This window comes from Pseudophryne corroboree, chromosome 4, assembly GCF_028390025.1.
Source record: "Pseudophryne corroboree isolate aPseCor3 chromosome 4, aPseCor3.hap2, whole genome shotgun sequence".
NCBI lineage: Eukaryota > Metazoa > Chordata > Amphibia > Anura > Myobatrachidae > Pseudophryne > Pseudophryne corroboree.
Genome location: NC_086447.1, coordinates 300,781,061 through 300,800,623, shown reverse-complemented (window position 1 = coordinate 300,800,623; position 19,563 = coordinate 300,781,061). Strand labels below are relative to the sequence as shown.

Here is a 19,563-nt window from a genome sequence, read left to right as displayed (position 1 = left end):
ACTGGGTGCATAACTACAGGGGGCATAACTGTGACCGCGCCCCTTTCCTATGAAGCCACACCCCTATTATTTGACGTGCGCTTTTGGCGCGCACTATCCCTGTTTTACCTGCTGGTGAGGGGGCGCCCTGGGCCCCACAAGGTCTAGAACCGGCCCTGGGTATACTGACTCTTATTAATTAAAAAAAATGAGGCTCCCACAGGCAAATAACCTAAACCATTTCCTGTTAAAGGAAAACACCAGGCCCTTTCATGTAGGGGTATCGGGCCCATGCACCAAAGGAGTACTGGCCCAAAGCTGATTAGCACTGGGTTCCTCAAGAAATGCCAGCATTATTTGATAGCTCATGATTGTCCTTATATTCTAAAATGCCATTATGCACATGGGCCCGAGTTCATACTTGCTTTTTTAGTGCCACCAGTGTGAACTACAATTGTTGTACCCATCATAGAAAAATAACTGGACTTTTACCATAATAAAATTAATACTGCTCCATAAGAAATGTAATAATAAGAAACAAGTATTAGCTTGTTAGAAACACAATGGCTAATACATTGGTGCCCCATTATTCAGAAAAAAATAGTAGTGCACTTTCTGTTATTAAAATAAGTGATAGTGCCCCAGTATTAATTAAATAATTAATTAATAATTTTCCCCAGTATTGATGAATTCAATTATACTGCCTCTGGTATTAATAAATTAAATAATGGGGCCCAGGTATTAATAAAATAAATAATGCTCCTGGTTTTACTAAAATAAATAATAGTGTTCAAGGTATTAACACAATAAATAATATTATCCTAGCTATTAACACAATAAATAATAGTTACCTAGGTATTAACACAATAAATAATAGTGTCCCTGTACTCAGCTCCATAAAATTTAGCTAGTCAAAATATAAAACTGTTATTTTTCTACATTATACACAAACTCTAAATAAATCAGTCATGATACAACAATATTTAATAACTATTTATTATCTTGATTTTTATCCAGAAAAAGTTGCACAACTCCCTCCACTGGCTGCTGCTGGGAAACAAGCATATTCCGGACAACTGATTGCTGCACATGTTACTGGAAGTAATGGGAAAGCCAAAAGTTCCTTGCAAAGTATGATATCAGCATTATATAACATTTATACAGACATATTGTATACTTTAGGGTTATCTGAAACCAGTCCTCAAGGCTCACTAGTGGTTGTGACTTTACAGATGTGATATCAGATTGGATTAAGGTTTAAGGGCCTTTAAGATTATGGGGGTTCAGGTCCTTGTGCACAAGCCTTTGATGCATACATGAAAAGAGAACATGTTCACACATCACTCCCCCATTTCATGTTACGCAAGGTCGTGTACATCTCTTTCCCAGCTGCACATACATAGTCTCATAGTCTTGGCTGACATATAAGATTAAGTGAATAGTGATTGGGATACGGTTGGCGTAATAAACAAAAAAATATATCTTTCTAAAGAATGATATAGTTTCCTAAATTCTGAAGGTGTATCATATAATGTGCTCATAATATTTAATTTTATTTCTTTTTAACTTCCCATTTGATGCTGGACATGCCCTCTATCTGGAAAGTCTTGGGGGAAGGGTGCTGCTGCTATGGCCCATGGCTAGACCTTACACCTCTAGTGCTGTCCATGTGGGGCCACTAGTACAAATTTTCCCAGGGCCGCTTTTTGTTCCCAATCCGCCCCTGCACACACACATACAGTACAGTCACAAACATACACACATACATAGTCACACAAACACACACACACGCGCACACACGCATACAGTCACACATACATACATACATACATACATACATACAGTCACAAACATACATACATACATACATAGTCGCGCACCTATACACACATACAGGGCAGTAGAGAGCATGGTACTTTTCTGGGTGTGTGGCCTAATCACAGGAGGTGTGGTCATGTACCCTTAGAAAAAAAATACTGAAAAAAATGTATTTTAAGCACCTCCATGGCCACACTGCAGCCCAGTACACAGCAGGATTAAGAAGAACTGCTACTGCTGCCAGTTAAAGGGGAGCCCTCCTTCAGACCTGGGCCCGGGTAATTTGTACCCTCTCCCCCCTCTCTCGGCACCACTGCACACACACATACATATATACATACATACTGTCACATACCGTCATACACATATACAGGCATATAAACATACACATGTACACATACATAGTCATACACCTATACACAATATATATATATATATATATATATATATATATATTATATATGTAACGGATAGTGTCCGCACTCCATACAACTTCAATCAACAGTGGGGTGCTCCAATAGAGATCAAAGATCCAAGCACATAGAATTTATTTAAATTGCGCACTCACCATTTGAAGAATAAAAAAGTTCTTTATTGATAGGCAATATACTCACAAAAAACTACATAGCAGAACGTGCATATGTACAAAGTCGACGTTTCGGTCCACTAGGGACCATCTTCAGGACAGACAACTGTGCATCCTTGAAGCAGCTCAGCCAAAAGCAGAATGAGCTGTGAATCCATACCATAGGGGTATTTAAACCCTGGAGCATTACCCATAACCACTCAGTGTACCACCAATGCAACATGGGATATCAGATACAAATAAACCATACTAAAACATACTTAGCAATAGTAAACAGAAGAAATAAATTATGAAGAGTGAACATTAATACATCATAAAGCACACTACAACACATGCAGAGGATTAAACTTAGCAAAAGCACTTAATTGCCCGCAATAACGCTAACACAGGAAGTGTAGAGCGTTCCACTGAGCTTGGAATGCAAGATCTCAGCAAAACATATAGCGCTGGATAAGGCGGAAGTGACATCAGCTGGAAATGCCATGCATTCCACCGTCGGTGGAACGCAAATGCCGGAAGCGCTAATAGCGCTAGACGGAGCGGAGGAAACTAGAAATAACAACCTCATCTAATCACTGATAAATACTAACGATGATTAAGCGTATCTAGAACAATAACATGTCTTAAAAAAAGGGCTTATACAGTGCAAAAGATAGCAGCAATCAATATCGTAATTAAAGCTAATTAGGCATCAGAGTGGATATGGCAATGATCCAGGGTACACAATAAGCCATCATTATAGAACAACACAAATAGACAAATAAACATATATAAAATACAAAAAATACAAAGATACAGTAAAGGTCACCTCTGCCAAACTAGAAGGGGGAACAAAAAATTATTAAAAGTCTTATGAGCACTATCCTCCATATTATAACAAAATGTTATAGGGGTTATGTTCATTGAGCCCACGTGGATGGACGGTATCTAGTGTATAAATCCAACGAACTTCAAATTTATTTAGTTTGTTCAATCGGTCACCACCCCTTATGTCAATTGAAATGTGGTCTATTAGCATACATTTAATGCTGGCAATGGCAAGACATTTTTTAGAAGCTGGCCACTCAATTGCCAACATTAAATGTATGCTAATAGACCACATTCCAATTGACATAAGGGGTGGTGACCGATTGAACAGAACTTTGTGGGCCCCATAGCAACATTTTGAAGGGGCCCCTGTCCCAATGCTTCTAGAGAGACACTTCTCTGCCGCAGTTGTTAATTGTATGCCCTATAGTAGTGCCCTAGTTCATTTTCTGAACCATAGTAGAGCCTTATTTAATGTTATGCCCCATAGTAGTGCCCTAGTTTCTTTTATAAATCGTAGCAGTGCTAAAATTCACCCTATGTCACATTTCAGAGCTGCAAGTACACATTATGCCGCACAGTACCCCCAATTCACATTCTGATATATAGTGCTCCCCATTCATATTGTGCCTCCTTAGTGCCCCGATTCATATTATATAACATTAAAATGCCCTCCAGTTAATTTTATATCACACTACAATAAGCAGGTACCTAGATATATTGCAGGCCCCAAGGAAAAAAATTGAAAGGACCCCTACGTACCACCCAATGGCGAAAAATGTATATAACACATGTAACTTTGACAGGGAAGGTGGGCCCCTCTCAGCTCTGGGCCCCATAGCAGCTGCACTACCTGCACCTATGGTAGCTACGCCCTTGGGCTGTCTGCTGGATAGTTCTCATCACTTTGGGACTTCCGCTGCTCCTCCCCTCTTCTCTCTCATTGCTGCTGGACTGACTGCATAAAGTGCCATCTAGCCCCACCCCCTGCTCAGGCTTCACCTCCCTCTTCTCTTTTTTAGCTTTCACTGCAGTTGTGAATAAAAGATTGGGTGGCCCCAGAGAGACGGGGGCCTGGGTACTTGCACCCTGTGCACCAATTATTCTGGCCCTGTGTGGAATGAAGGAGGTCTGTTAGGGCTGATATAATAAAATGTGGTAAATCTTTACATACAGGTGTATTCCTGGTTGCTGCATCGTTCAGTTGTACATCCCATTTGTTTTTGCACTACTTTCTTAGGTCATATAAGCATACCAAATTAAGCTGGACAGCCCTGATCTGAAGGGCCAGCTTCACGGATAGGCAGATTTCTGTGTGTATGCCAGTTGAAGCATATATAGGAAGGAGGATGTTGAGGATGGCCTGTGTTAGCGGTCACTCCCATTGTACTATGGTGATGCTAACATGTCCTCTTTTCAGAGGAGGTATAGCACTGTACTATAGTACATTTTGGAAATGTCGGAAGATATTAATTAGGTGCCAAATTTGCTATAAAAAATTAATAAATGACTAATTTTGGAAAGCATTCTGGGTGTGCCTCACTTGCAGGGGTGCCATGAGTTGGTGGTCCAGGACAACTCAAATTATTTATGGTCAATGTAATAGGCAAAAGCAGCTTGTGGCTTCCAATCATAAAATATGTGGAAAACAGAAGTGAGTCCTGCCCCTCACCAGACAATTGAACCTAAGGATGACATGTAACTGCAGTTTACTTATTTTAATATTGTTTTCCTAAATTTCCCAAAAATAAACTTTTGGCCTAGGGGTGCTGTGAAAAAGATTCCAATAATCTAGGGCGCCGTTATTCAAAAAAGTTTGGGAACTACTGGGTTAACCCAAAACTTCTTGGTGGGTTTTCAATCAAGCTTTTTTTCTGAACTGCTGTTAGAAATAATCATTATTAATTTAGTAGAAGCAGCTAACACAATTTTAGTGCACATATCCTTCTGGCTACGTATGATAACCACTGTATTACAGAGACGAAAAACATGCACACATAGGAATCGTTAAATAAACTTGACTACTTTAATTTGAAAAGTTTGAAAACTGAAAAAAGATTGTTTTAAAAAAAAAATTATATTTAAAAAGCAGTGAATGAACCGAGGGCACAGGTACTTAGGGGTACATTTACTAAGCAGTAATAAGAGCAGAGAAGTGAGCCAGTGGAGAAGTTGCCCATGGCAACCAATCAGCACTGAAGTAACATCTATAATTTGCATACTATAAAATAATACAGACCTGCTGATTGGTTGATGGGGAAATATCTCCACTGGCTCACTTCTCCGCTCTTATCACTGCTTAGTAAATGTACCCCTTAGTCTGGGGGTGTGACCTAATCGCTTGAGGCGTGGCCATGCCACTTATTAAAATAAATGGGGGGTAATTTCCAGTGCCGTGAAGCTCAAAACATGGAGACACCATAATGCCCTTCAGCCAGTAGTAAATCCAGAGGGGAAGGGGTGGTGGTGGTGGGGGGGGGGGGAGTGATCACTACTCCCCGCATAGCCAGAGGAGACTGCTGCTAAGTGTCAGTAGCCTCCCTAGCCACATTGCAGCCCAGCCAGCGTACAGCAGCGTGTGCTAGCTAGGCAAAGAAGCTGTTGCAGCTGACAGGTAAAGAGGGTGAAGAGCGAGCCACCGGCGGATCCAGGGCTCCCGCCAGGCCCCTTCCTCAGTCCCGGGCCTGGGTCATTAGTATCTGCCCCTCCACCCCCTCTCAGCAGCAGAGAATAAACATACAAGTCATGTGAGAACAGAGCATGTGCAAATCATGTAATAAGCAGTGTATCTGTTTCCTGGGGATCCGGACTGAAAATCGACAGTAACTAGGTCGACAATGTCTAGGTCGACCACTATTTGTCGACAGTAACTAGGTCGACAGGGTGTCTAGGTCGACAGGGTCTTTAGGTTGACATGTTCTAGGTCGACATGTCAAAAGGTCGACATGAGTTTTTCACATTTTTTTTCTTTTTTTTTGAACCTTTTCATACTTAACGATCCACGTGGACTACGATTGGAACGGTAATCTGTGCCGAGCGAAGCGGTAGCGGAGCGAAGGCACCATGCCCGAAGGATGGCGAGCGAAGCGAGCCATGCGAGGGGACGCGGTGCACTAATTGGGGTTCCTGGTCACTCTACGGAGAAAACGACACCAAAATAACATTAAAAACTCATGTCGACCTTTTGACCTGTCGACCTAGAACATGTCGACCTAAAGACCCTGTCGACCTAGACACCCTGTCGACCTAGTTACTGTCGACCAATAGTGGTCGACCAAGACATTGTCGACCTAGTTACTGTCGACTTTCAATACCACACCCTGTTTCCTGACGGTTATGGGCTGTGGAGTGTTGTGACATCCTACATTAAATGTTTAAGAATAATAGCTTAATACAGAAAGATGTAAATAAAATGACAAGATTGGCATAACATAGCAGATGAAATCCCATGTAGCTAAATATAGGATTATACACCATGGCCGTGTTTATAACTACTAGTTGCTCAGAGTCTGAGTAACAGCACACAGTGCCATTGCAGCACCATCATTTTATGGCCACATCACAATTTAAAATGGAGTGATAGATATCCATAAAAAGTGGCCTTTATTACATATATGCCCGTATGTATTTCCATCTCAAAGAAACAGTTTGTCTAAAATGTTTAAAAATAGTCAATAAATTTCAAACTAAAGAGGTAACTTTAACATTAATCAATAATTATTGTAAGCATAGACGTATATTTAATAATCCTTTTATGTGTTCGTAAAAGCATGGAAACCTATGACAAATATACAACTATATTTTCCCCTCTTTGCAGGGCCTTTAAATGCAAAATACAATGGACATAAAATAACTGAATGGACTGAAAATGCACCATCATTTTTTAGCAACATCAGAATACATAGTGGAGAGATGCTTATCCAAAAGAGTGGACTTTATTACATCTATGCCCAGACATATTTCCGTCACCAGGATACAGAGGAAGCAAAAGTGAAACAGCTTGTCCAGTATGTTTATAAAGTAACCACAAGGTATACAGATCCATTGGTACTGATGAAAAATGTGAAGACGACTTGTTGGTCACAAAGTGCAGAATATGGACTTCATTCCATTTACCAAGGTGGCGTTTTTCAACTATATGAAGATGATCGAATATTTGTGACAGTGAGTGATATAAGTATAATTGATATGGATGAAAAAGCAACTTTTTGGGGTGCATTCCTGGTAAATTAAACAGTAGGAAAATGGAAATTTTATGAACAGGAAAAAGGAAAATGAAGTTTAAAGTGGAAATCTGATTATGTGCTGTTAAATATTGAAATGAGCTGGAGCAGATGCTTAAACCACCCCCCACATACAGGTGAAGTAGAGCGTATTGCCATGAAGAGTGCACCATTGCGAATAATTAACTTCAATATCCTAATTCTTTCACTGCTAAATTAATCAGATTTTAAGAAGTTAGCAATGATCCTAATCTTAATCTTTATTCACGTTACACTGTTCAGTGCAATAACTCCATCTGTACACCCCCCTCCCCTCTATTTGCCCGTGTGTGCTCTAGTAATGACAGGCGGCACTATGTGCTGCATTTCTCTATTTGCCCGTGTGTGCTCTAGTAATGACAGGCGGCACTATGTGCTGCATTTCTGCATGTTCTTACTTTGCAGAAGACGTAAACACTGACACGTGGCAAGAAATCAGCTCAAGGATTTCCTGTACTAGTGCCATGTGCAAACGCATTCTCCCATCACATTATATAATAATGTATAGTATATCCATTTTCATTTAATGTGGTATGTAATGGTATTCAGTAGATGTCACAAAATCTATTGCACCCCCCAATGACACTAGAAATGTGTGTTTCAGAACCTCCTGCTCCTATTGAGATACAATCCCCATCGGTATCTGCTGTCTGACCTTCATAGGACTTTTGGCTGTACAAGGAACTGTTTCCCGAAATCTGCTGTTAGCAATTTAAGATCATGTCTCTTTTTCCAGAGAAACCCGAATGATAATGGTATTTTAAGGAGATTATGCATCTCTGAACAACCATCTTCAGTTGATAAATGACATTATTATTTTTCCTATGGAAATTATATTTTCTTATATTAAGCATATTAAACACTCTGTATTAACACAGAGCCACATTCAGAGACGTTTAAAGATCTGCGTATGTACAGGATCTGTACGACATGTGCGATAGGCAGCATTGCTAGAAACGGGAGCGTGTATTCCCCAATGTCTGGATGTGCCAAGGCCGGTGTTTGCCTCCTTGGATGAAGCATCACTTGCTCCCGGCTGCGTGAAAACACCAACCACCCTGAGTAATACCCTGAGTAATGGGTTATTCTGTTGACTGATGTTCAGGCATAGTGATCTGATGCTGCATCTTTGGATGTGGCAGCGGAATGCAGAAGCCGCCAGGAGGTGTCTGTACATGAGATACCTCCTGTGGCATTAGCTTATTTTAGCACAGTCACTGTGTGCATAGACACAACTGCTGCGCTTACTGAATCAGGCCCAGAAACAGAAAGTTCACTGTAATTATTGTATAAATCACTTCTTTATATAAAAAAAAAACCACACAAAAAAAGCTTACTGTAAAAATCAGTTATACTACATGTATATATAATTTGATTAGGGGTGTGTCAAGCCATTATTCTGCCTGTGGAAGCAACCACACTTTCCTTTAGGTAAATGATCATTATTTGTATTAATGTGATATGCAATGCAAATTACTTATCACTAATGTTCCAGCAAGACCACTAATTCTGACTTTTGACTGTTTTAAATTGTCTTAATTTTTAGCCCCATGAAAATTCTTGCCTCACCCTGTGCTTCTGGTTATATTGGATTTTATTTTAATTATTTGTCATTGAAAATTGTCTTCTACCATATGGAAAAAGTTAATGTTCTAAATAGAAACGGTTTCCTCTTGTTTGGAGAAAGGGATGAAATCTGGAATATAGAAAAAAATCATACAATTATGTCTATTACAAATCACGTTCTCATTTTAGAGATACCTTTCTTTACAATTTTGTAATTATTGCCATTTGTTATTGATACGATTTGTAACTTTATTTGTATTTTTCTATATGGACTTTTTGCTATAAAATAAAACTGACTACATTAGATTTTTTTTTTGTTAGTATGTAGCAAATAAAAATACTGATGATGTGTCCACTCCTGCTGGAACAAATGAAATTGCTGTGTAAATAAAGGTGGGCAATTGCTTGCATCCCCTTCATTATAACACCACAGCAATGTAAGTGTACAGTGCAGAACCAAATCAAAGCCCAGAAAGGCTGCATCCTGACACACGTGCAAACTGGACAACCCTATATTTCGGCTGAGTGTTGTGTAGGATACATGTTCATATCCATCTGTCACTAGAGTTCCAAAAAGATTCATAGCCGCAATGATCTTGCGGGTGCGAGCCATTCAGCTGCCTGAATTTGCACAAAAGTGTTTGCCACCCCATAGAGGTCCAAGCAGTTTTGTGCAAATTGGGGCTGATTTCAGCTTGCAAGGGGTGCCATTGCCGGCATTGAAATGCTGCAGCAACGGCACACCGCTCACTTTGTGGATAATTGGATCGACCCCCAAAATGTTAAAGGGTAAAAATGTACGACAATGGGGATATTCAGATATCCAGAAACATGCTAATGTGCAGACTCTGGGGTTTGGTTTATCATAAGTAATCTAAACACCCTGAAGAAAACCAGTTAAGAAACAACTATTGTCCAACAAGAATAACTGTACTCTGTTGGTGCCTGCATGTACAGTATATTAATATTGCTTTCTGCCAGATTGCAGCTAGATAGGACTGTCTTCTTCATGCCATTAAAGCCACATACAGTAACACTTATTATAATATGTGCCTTTTAACAGAAGTCAAACTCATATACACTACACTACATTTATATATGCATATTATAGAGCAGATGTGATAACCACGGGGCTTACAGTGCGTCTGCAGCTTCAGGTTTTAAATTGTCAGATTTGGCTAAATGGAAACACATCCAATATTTCAGTTTGAGGACACTGCAATGATCAACGAGTTTAACCATCTTAAGTCATGATGACTTCATTACAAGCTTCTCAGGACCAGCGCCATCATGTTTCTGTCAGTACAAATGCAACCATAATGATCAAGGGGTTTTGGAACCAGGTGTTACATTTGCCAAACATTTAGATGACTGCATCTGTATGGGCCTAGTGTTTTTCCCAACCCAGCCGCTCAGGCCTGTTTGTGCATTCAGATCTCCACATACTATGGTTATGTGATTTCCATATTGGTACCGGTCTAACATTTTCTGCATTTCATTGTAGAAAATATCATTGGCTTGGTCATTGTTTTGTTCTTTTGGCGCATAGACTCCAATCAAGACCATGGGCATGGTTGCAGAGAGTTCTAGAATGGCAATATGGTCTGATATTGCCTGGAAACAGGTGACAAACTTATTTAATTTGCCTTGAAAAAGACACAATTGGAGATGTTGAAACGCGTTGGCTTAAAGGGTTGTTCTGACAGAGGGAAAGGAGGACCACCATCCGTCTCACAGCTGGTTCCGGGGATGCCTGTCCCTTTCTAAATCTTGCTGTATTTGTCTACTTGTTTGGGTAGACCACTTCGAACGAAAAAAGGACGGATGTGGTGAAGAACTTTAAGGAGAGATATCCATACTGGGTGATACCTGCTTCCAGACACGCTTATTGTCTACCAGAAAAAGTAGACAATATCTAATGGTACGAGGCTCATATTCCCCCAGTATTGCATATTATTGATTATTTTAATTGAAAGTACATAACATATTGCACTATATGGTTCTTTTTGTGTTCTATTTTTATGTGTGAGCGCCCATGGACTTTTATGGAGATTTGTGAACTGTTTGTATTCAATCAAGTGTAAAGTGACAATTATTAGTCCAAGGAGCAGCCTTGGCGCACTCCATTTTATCTTACCCCCTTTTCTAAATACTCGAATCACGCCTACAATCAAAGAAATAACTTTTTCTAGTTTTTGTAGTCTTTAAATGTAACTTTGACAGTGTGTACCGAGAATCAGTTTGATGTGCCCTCAAGGCAGAAAACATACAGTACAACACTCTTAAGCTCTCCACAACAATGGATTAAACAAAGTTAAATATGCTTGCCAAATTTCCCAACCATTCACAATCACATCTGGCGTCAATGTCAACAAAGGAAGAAAAAAGGAAGGCTCTTGTGTGAGCGCACTCTTAATTAGTTGAAATAAAGTTCAAATAGTTTTAATTATACATGGTAGTTAATAAAATATAACTTTTAATGGATATACATTAAAAAGAGTGTCTCGTGATTACCCATTAGACAAAATAGGATCCAACAACTAAATGTGATTTAAAATGCATATTAAATCGAAAAGTTTTTTTCAAAAGAAATCGTTTTAAAAAATGAAGGAATGTTCTGGTCCAGTCTCACAAGATGTGATAAGAAAGGATGTAGACACTTTGCTATTCTACATCCGTTTCAGCCCAACCAGTACAGAAAATCTGTATTGTTGAGACCAGATTATGGTCAATTATCAAATATGAAAGAGCTGGACAGGTCCGGCAATGGATAGTGAGACATTACCCACTTCCCACCAGTCACCAACCAAATGCACTGTGTGGTTGTTTATAAATAAGAGCTCAGAGGGTCTTAAATCATTGTATTAACAGAGCATGCATACAAAGGGTAGAAAAAATAGAGAGAAGAAGATGAAATCAAGTGGTGATACTGCTGTTGGTGTCAGATAACGCACATCGCAAGGATAAAGAGTCTACTACACTGTGTATTCCCTGTGAGTCTCCCCCTCAGGTACTGACACAGCCCAACACTGTATAGCTTCCAAGATCGGACGAGATCGGGCACTGGCAGTGTGGTATGGTAGTAGACAAATGGGTGGGTTAGACGCCAATGAGAGTGCACCTATATACTAGAGAGAAGGTGACAATGGGTCACAGAAAGGTGTGGATCTGCTTTCTACGTTAGGCTGGATGCAGTAGGTCCCACATAGGTGGTATTACGCATCCAGGATCATAGATGAGAGTCCACGGAAGGAAAAGAGTCAGGATTAGAATTAGAAGGCATAAATGATTGAATGCGGAGTGCCCTGCTAACACATATTTGCTGACGTCAAGAATAGATGCAAGAAATATTACAAATTAAATATGAACAAAATAAATGAAATAACTCAAAATAACTCAGCAATAAGGGATTATGCCGTATTCACAGATTAATTAAAAATAGCCAGAAAAGCTGGTGGAAATATCCCCTAAGTAATTAAGTGCATACAAGGTAATGCTGCTGACACAGGAGGAACAATAAATAGCATATATATACCAATAAATGAAACATGTCTTATCACATTGGTCAATGAGAAGGAATCCACCAGTAGAATCAAGATACTGGTGCATATGCAGGTGAGTAATGCTCAATATTGCCAACACAGGCTCTGCCTGTGTAAATGACCTGTGTAAAAAGTGCAGCAGGAATGCCCTCAGGTAGCGTGGTTAGTAAATAGTCATATGCATACAAGGGAATGCTGTTGTCACAGGAGGAACAATAGATAGCATACATGTACCAATGAATTGAACATGTAATATCACATTGGTCAAATGAGAAGGAATGCTCCCCAGTCCCCACAATGATATAAGTAAGCACAAATATTTGCATCAACTCAACAATGAATAAACGGAGAGGACGCCAGCCAAGTCCTCTCCCTAACATTTCCAATGCACGAGTGAAAATGGCGGTGACGCGCGGCTGCTTATATAAAATCCGAATCTCCCGAGAATCCGACAGCGGGATGATGACGTTCGGGTGCGCTCGGGTTAACCGAGCCATACGGGACAATCCGTGTAAAAAGGGTGAAGTTCGGGGGGGTTCGGTTTCCGAGAAACCGAACCCGCTCATCACTAGTTTAAACACTTTGTATGTCTGACCCTTTGTTTTCTGGATTTTATCAGACATATCCTTATCCTTAAGTTCTGCAATACCTCTGGCTCAAAGCTGCCCAACTTAGGGAATGGTACCCTATCTTTGTTAGTCATACATAACCATTCATTGCAAAAAGCCTCCGTGTGTGAACCATACTTTTCACACATAATAAACCTTGCTGACCCTCTCGGTCGCAATTATGACCTTCTCGGTCCCGAGTCTGACCTTCTCGGTCCCAACTCTTCTTCAGCCTGAACCCTAGCTACCAAACGCCCACTGCTTGTGCAATTGGATCCCATCGTGGACTTTTTGCCAATAAACGCAATCCCCAATGCACACCGCAAATAGATGGTGAAAGACACCTAGCGCTTTCACTCGCTCCTTCTCCGCTGAGTACCACGACTCACTCCAATAGTGAACACCGCATACCCAGTGAGGCCCTATCTAGTTTCTATTTACTGGAAGTGTTAGGAGTGACTTACCTTTTCCAGTAAATATCTGCCGCTGGAGATTTTCCTGAGAGAGACCAGCGAAAACTCCCTATACACTTTTTTTATACACAAATCACGCTATGCTCTATACAGCGCTAATGATACCGCGATTTTTCGCAAAAGCTCGTAAAAGGGATATCAAGTTGCTCTATCTATCGCACCCACAAATGCGTGGTCCAATCACACAGCGTATAGGTACTTGTTACCTATCTGCTGTACAAACACGGGTCAATGTACAAACTGTGACCCTCAGCTCGGAGCGTAACAAAAAACCTTTATACTTCAATACTACACAATGCACAATTCCCTATTACGCTCCTCTGCAAATCTCGTCACGATTTGCGTATTAAACCTTATACTAACGTGAGTCAGCCGCCTCACGCCACCAAGCCTCCACTTACTTGATGTACCACACTACGGGATCCCGAATTCCCTGGGTTCAATATCCACTCACTCCTACGTTCGCTCACTCAAATACACTTTGGTTTTTCTGTACAGAAAATTTCAATTCATTCAGATAGGCAGCTTTACCCCAGAGGCAATACAGTTTAAACAAAATTTTTATACTAATCTGCTTTAGAAACCGGGTAGTTTTGTGCTGTTGTATTAAATGTCTACTATCCCACCTTTGAACTAAACGACACTATTGTATAATTTGTACTTAGCGCCCGCATTCTTACGTACTCTGTAAACACGCAACCGTGCATGTCTCTTACGCTGCGTGCGCAGTCCTGTACTTTGTCCGAGACACGTGTACAAAACCCTGCGTCCGCAATAAAACAAATCACACAGCTCTATAAATGTGAACAATACTAATTACTATTGCCCACTAGACACAACTTGTTCTGTATAAACTTTTATGCAGACCTGCATTTGTGTCTAGACATTTACTTCCTTAAAATACTGTTATTTCAAATTTACATATATAGCAACAAATGTATCCTATTTCACACAGATCTATAATGACTCTAGCAATAATCAATAATTTAAATGATATGATTCAGATTGGATAGCTATCTTGCAGAACATACACTGATATAAATATACACATAATTATAATAATATTATATATATGTACCATTCACTGGTTTCCTATGAGACACCTTACCTCTTATTTGCATATCAAAGCTATTTGCTTTTCCACTGTAAAAAAAAGCAGTTACACAGGTTAATTTGCATTTCAATGGCTATCTTCCCTAGTAAGCAGATTCTACAAGTCTTGGAAGGAAAAAAAACAAAACCAACTCTTTCTTTCCTTTTTCTATCTATGTGCAATTTTTTTTTACCAAGCCAAGCATTTATCTTACCATTTACTCTCACTAGGCCCAACTGAAACTATTTGTAATTGACTATGGCATGGGCTAAATAAATGCATTGGTAACTCATAAATGGTCTTTGATGTGACCAAGGAAACTGATTTTTCTGAGCAGACAGAAAATCAGCTATTTAGAAAATGACCTTCCCAAAATTGCTACTGCTCCTCGCCCTTCCACATCCATGAGGTTTACACAAAATGGTGGACATGCCATGTGGTTAGTCCAAAATGGAGGACAGACCATGCGGCTTCCTTTGTCACAAAGAAATCACACATTATATAAGCACCAGAAGTTATTTTAGGCCTGAGTTAAAAAAAACTATATAAAGGCTATGCAGCAACTTTTAAATGTACTTTTACCTACTTAACAGATAAACAATCCAATCTGAATCAAACACAATATGATTTATTTGAACTTTGTTTTGCAACAATAAAAATAAATTTTAGCATTTTAAATATTCTGAGAAACGCATTGTCCCTTGAAATTTCATATCATTGGCTTACTGATATCACAACAATACACGTGGATGTTATTTTCATCAGCGTCACGATGCGTCCATCGGAGCCGGTCGAATACAGCCGCGTTTGTAATGTACAGTGCATCATTAAGACCCTGATATCCCATACGAGCCCCCATCTGTGAATGCCAAATTGCTTTCTCACAAATATTTAAAATGCCCGCTCTAATATATATTGCAGACGCCAGGCGCATCTTATTACCATATACGATAAAAGTGCGCTGTACATCGCAAAACACTGCATCCCATAAGAGAAAACAATATACCCACACATTATCTGAGTTCCAAAGCTCATTGATGTATAAATTTGTTATTAAAAGGATATGGATTCAATATATTACAATGTACAGTATACCTATAGTTACAACTCATACAGTAAGCAGTTAATACATACAGTTACATACAGTTACATACATTTACAGGCCAGCAATACAATACCATTCCCTCAATGCTTATGTCTCTCTCTCTCTCTCTCTCTCTCTCTCTCTCTCTCTCTAAAATCATGCTGGGACTCCATCTTATGCTGAGACCAAAACAGGAACTGAGCTCCTGTGTGATCAGCAATGTGTTATCTAGTTTTTGGGGGAGGGAACTTACTCATTCATGATGAGTCACTAGTCTCTTTGTATATGCCAAACAGGTTCAGCCTTGGGGACGTCCAAAGGGGCTGGCCTGAGCTTCCTGTCCACTACCTGTTTGGAATATCTATTGTTCTAATAAAAGTAATTTTAGCTTACATACATTTAATCATAATTATGTCCTACAACTTTATAACAAGTATCAAATGAATCTACACATTAATCTGGTTGCTTTAATAGTAAATATGACCGGTCTATCTTGCTTCGTTCAAATAATACACATACATGACATTACTTCATTATATAATTTTAAATCATCATGATGTCTGGCGCTTGATATTATTATAATTATGTACTGCATGAAATAAGTGTTGAATCCATCTCTGTGGCACGTCCATGTAAATGCGTGTGTTACCATATTTTGCTGTGCTCGCTGCGCGTATTTGCAAGTATTGCGACTCATAATGTGTGTAGTTTGTATGTTCTTTTTATGTAATGTTTTTGACTTCGACAGTGTCAAAGATGTATACAGAGACTGCTTCAAAAAGACATAAATATGGTAATTTATTTATATATAAAAAAAGGCCACTAAAACAATATTTTCACAGAGTGAAAGCACAAGGGTATTTATATAAAATACATTAACATATTAAAAAATGACATAAAAACATGGGACATAAAAGAGACATAAAAGATCAAATGAAAAAGAATCCTTATTGCTTTAAAGCGCCAATGTATAAAATCAATATTGTTGCTGGTCCCTCATTCACTGCTATAAAAGGTAGTGTGTATACCTTTAGACAGAAGATACAAAGAATTGAAAAAACAGCAGCGCTCGTGGGAGCAGCAATGTAATCTCAAACAAATGGAGAGTCGGGAAATATATATATATATATAAAGTTGAATGATATCCCTTGTTTACTGGAAAGCCGCGTTATATATAGTCTGAAGAAAGAAATCGCTTCAAAAGTAACAAGCCATTGGAGCTGTTTGTATCGGCTGAAATGATTCATCACAGCATAGAACGGAAAGCTGGTTGAAACAATCATGAATCGCTGTAGTATAAAGTTCTTATTAGCTACTTAGAAATAATGTTTCATACTGTAACAGGCAGAGTTACTTTATGCACATATGTAACTGATGATGGAATAAAGCGTAACTCCTAAATGGCACTGTTAGCCGTGGTAATTTGTTCACTGAGAAACCACAGTAATCCATATATGTATGTGTGGGTGTGTGTATGTATATATATGTTATATGTATATATGTTTTATATATATATACACACACACACACACACACACACACACACACACACACACACACACACTGTATATATTGTGGTATGGTCTGGCACTCACACCTGAGTAGTAATTACTGGGGTGATCCTTTAGAGAACGTACATCGCATAAATAGCAGCTAAGAGTACATGATTTTGCAAAGGTGAATAAATAATAAAATGTGCAAAATGTACACATAAGATTCCAAGTAAGATAAGATACAAGTATGCACACGAAGCTGGCACGCCGGAGATGATATACTCTGCCTACACGGTAAATAGAAGTTCCTACATAAACACACATTGGATGAAATCTACAGGTATAGATTGACACATAAACACACACATTACATAGAACACATACACACAAATGGACACATAAAACACATGCAAATAGATACAGATATACATAAATAGAACACACACACATTCATAGAACATATACGCACACATAGAAAACACACATACTGTACATATACAGAACACATACACACAAATACACACACAGAATATATACTGTACATACACATAGAACACATACACACAAACAGTATACACACAAACACACACTTACACTGTCACTGACACCTGGAGCGTGCCCTGAGGTTGAATTCTGCAGGAGAAGATCATTGGCTGCTGGCAGAGCTGGGGACCGGGCAGTGCCCGGGAAACGTTCATAATTAGGCTCCGCCCCTCGTGGCTATATGCCGTGATTCACGGGTCGTTTGCGAGGGGGTGGAACCAATATGACACCATGTGAAATGTCATATTGGCTCCACCCCTCACCACCGACCCGCGAATTGCGGCATATAGCTGCGAAGGGGCGGGGCTTCGATCGCTGGCCACTAGACCCTGCCAGATTTAAAAAAAAATACATTTGGTCCGTCAGGGGGGGTTTCTGGGTACTTGGAAACCCCCCCTGCATGCGCTAGTGGGGAGTGACAAATGAGCTTGGATCTCGGAGAACGATGGGAAGTTGGCATCACTGACGATCTCATTGAGATAAAGAAAATTCCCGCCTGTCCACAAATGAAAAGGATGACCTGTACATACTCAGAGGGAAGGCAGAGTTATGAAATAGTGGAATAAGAGGAGATGGGCCGGGGGCTAGCAGGAAGCTCCGGATGGTATAGTCCCAGATAAATAATGAACGGGCCACTATCGCAATGTTCCGAGGACGTAGCCTAAGGAGGAAGGAAACTGGAAAAGATGGCCCTGCCCCCAACCACACACCGAGTCTTAGTAAATACAGGAAATGCGGTAGAACACAGAAAACAGGTTTTTATGCATTTTCCTTTTAGTACATCCCATCCAGCATGCTGACTCTAATGGGCCCTACACACTGGTCGATATCTATGAACGATATGAACAATATTGTTCAGAAAGGACGCTATATCATTCATATTGTTTAGTATGGAGGCACCGACGATGAACGATGCGCGTCCCCGCAGTCGTTCATCGTTGGTTTTAAATCGTTTTTCAATGCAAGCCAATTTGAATGCTATCGATCATCATTCATATTGATCATCGTTCAAATCGCACTAATCGTCCAGTGTGTAGGGCTTATTAGTGGGAACTTCAGGACAGGTTGCTGCTGTAATGCTGCAGGTGCTCTACCCTGGGTGCGCAAGAACCACTAGACAAGGGCTGGATTAAGCCTTCGGGGGGCCCAGGGCACTTAAGACAGGGGCTGTGCCTGCGGATTGGGTATGCGTGACCGGCGGTCAGCATACCTCTGCCGGGATACGGAGGGGGGGGGGGGGCGGGGGCGAGCGCAAGAAGACCCTTGTGGGCTCATTGCGCTCGCCCTATTGCAACTCTATGGGTGTTGTGGACACCCACGAGTGGGAATAGTCTCTGATAGTCGTGCCTGCTGTTTCTCTAATCCCTTGTGTGTATATATATATATATATATATATATATATACAGACAGAGGGGGGGGGGGGGGGGGGTTGCAAATCCCACCCCAAAATTTCCCTTCAGCACACTAAAAATTACTTGTAACCATGCCTGAACCTATCTGGTAATAGAAATTCAGAGAATTAGTCACACGTTTGCAAACACATGTTAAGCTGCTGAGCCACTTCACGGCTTCTCCGATATCAGCAGTCCTAACACTACATAATAGCAGTGCCCACATAGGGACATGTAATCTGTCACAGTAAGCCTCATGATAAAGGCTATTACTACAACACATCCAGACAAAGAGCTAACTTACCCAGGAGCCACCCC

At 40.1% G+C, this 19,563-nt stretch overlaps 1 protein-coding gene and 1 pseudogene across 1 annotated transcript in view; one reads left to right on the top strand and one right to left on the bottom strand.

Annotated features, from left to right (window-relative positions):
* Positions 1–9,324, top strand: part of TNFSF10 (TNF superfamily member 10) — a 35,631-nt gene extending 26,307 nt beyond the window's left edge. Inside the window, exons 4-5 of the mRNA XM_063916266.1 lie at positions 997–1,110; positions 7,008–9,324. Of these exons, the coding sequence (XP_063772336.1) occupies positions 997–1,110; positions 7,008–7,423 (530 nt within the window). The 3' untranslated portion in view covers positions 7,424–9,324. The remainder of the gene's footprint in view (positions 1–996; positions 1,111–7,007) is intronic.
* A 2,663-nt stretch (positions 9,325–11,987) lies between these two features.
* On the bottom strand, positions 11,988–12,106 carry LOC134912377 (5S ribosomal RNA; annotated as a pseudogene).
* Positions 12,107–19,563: the final 7,457 nt, after the last annotated feature.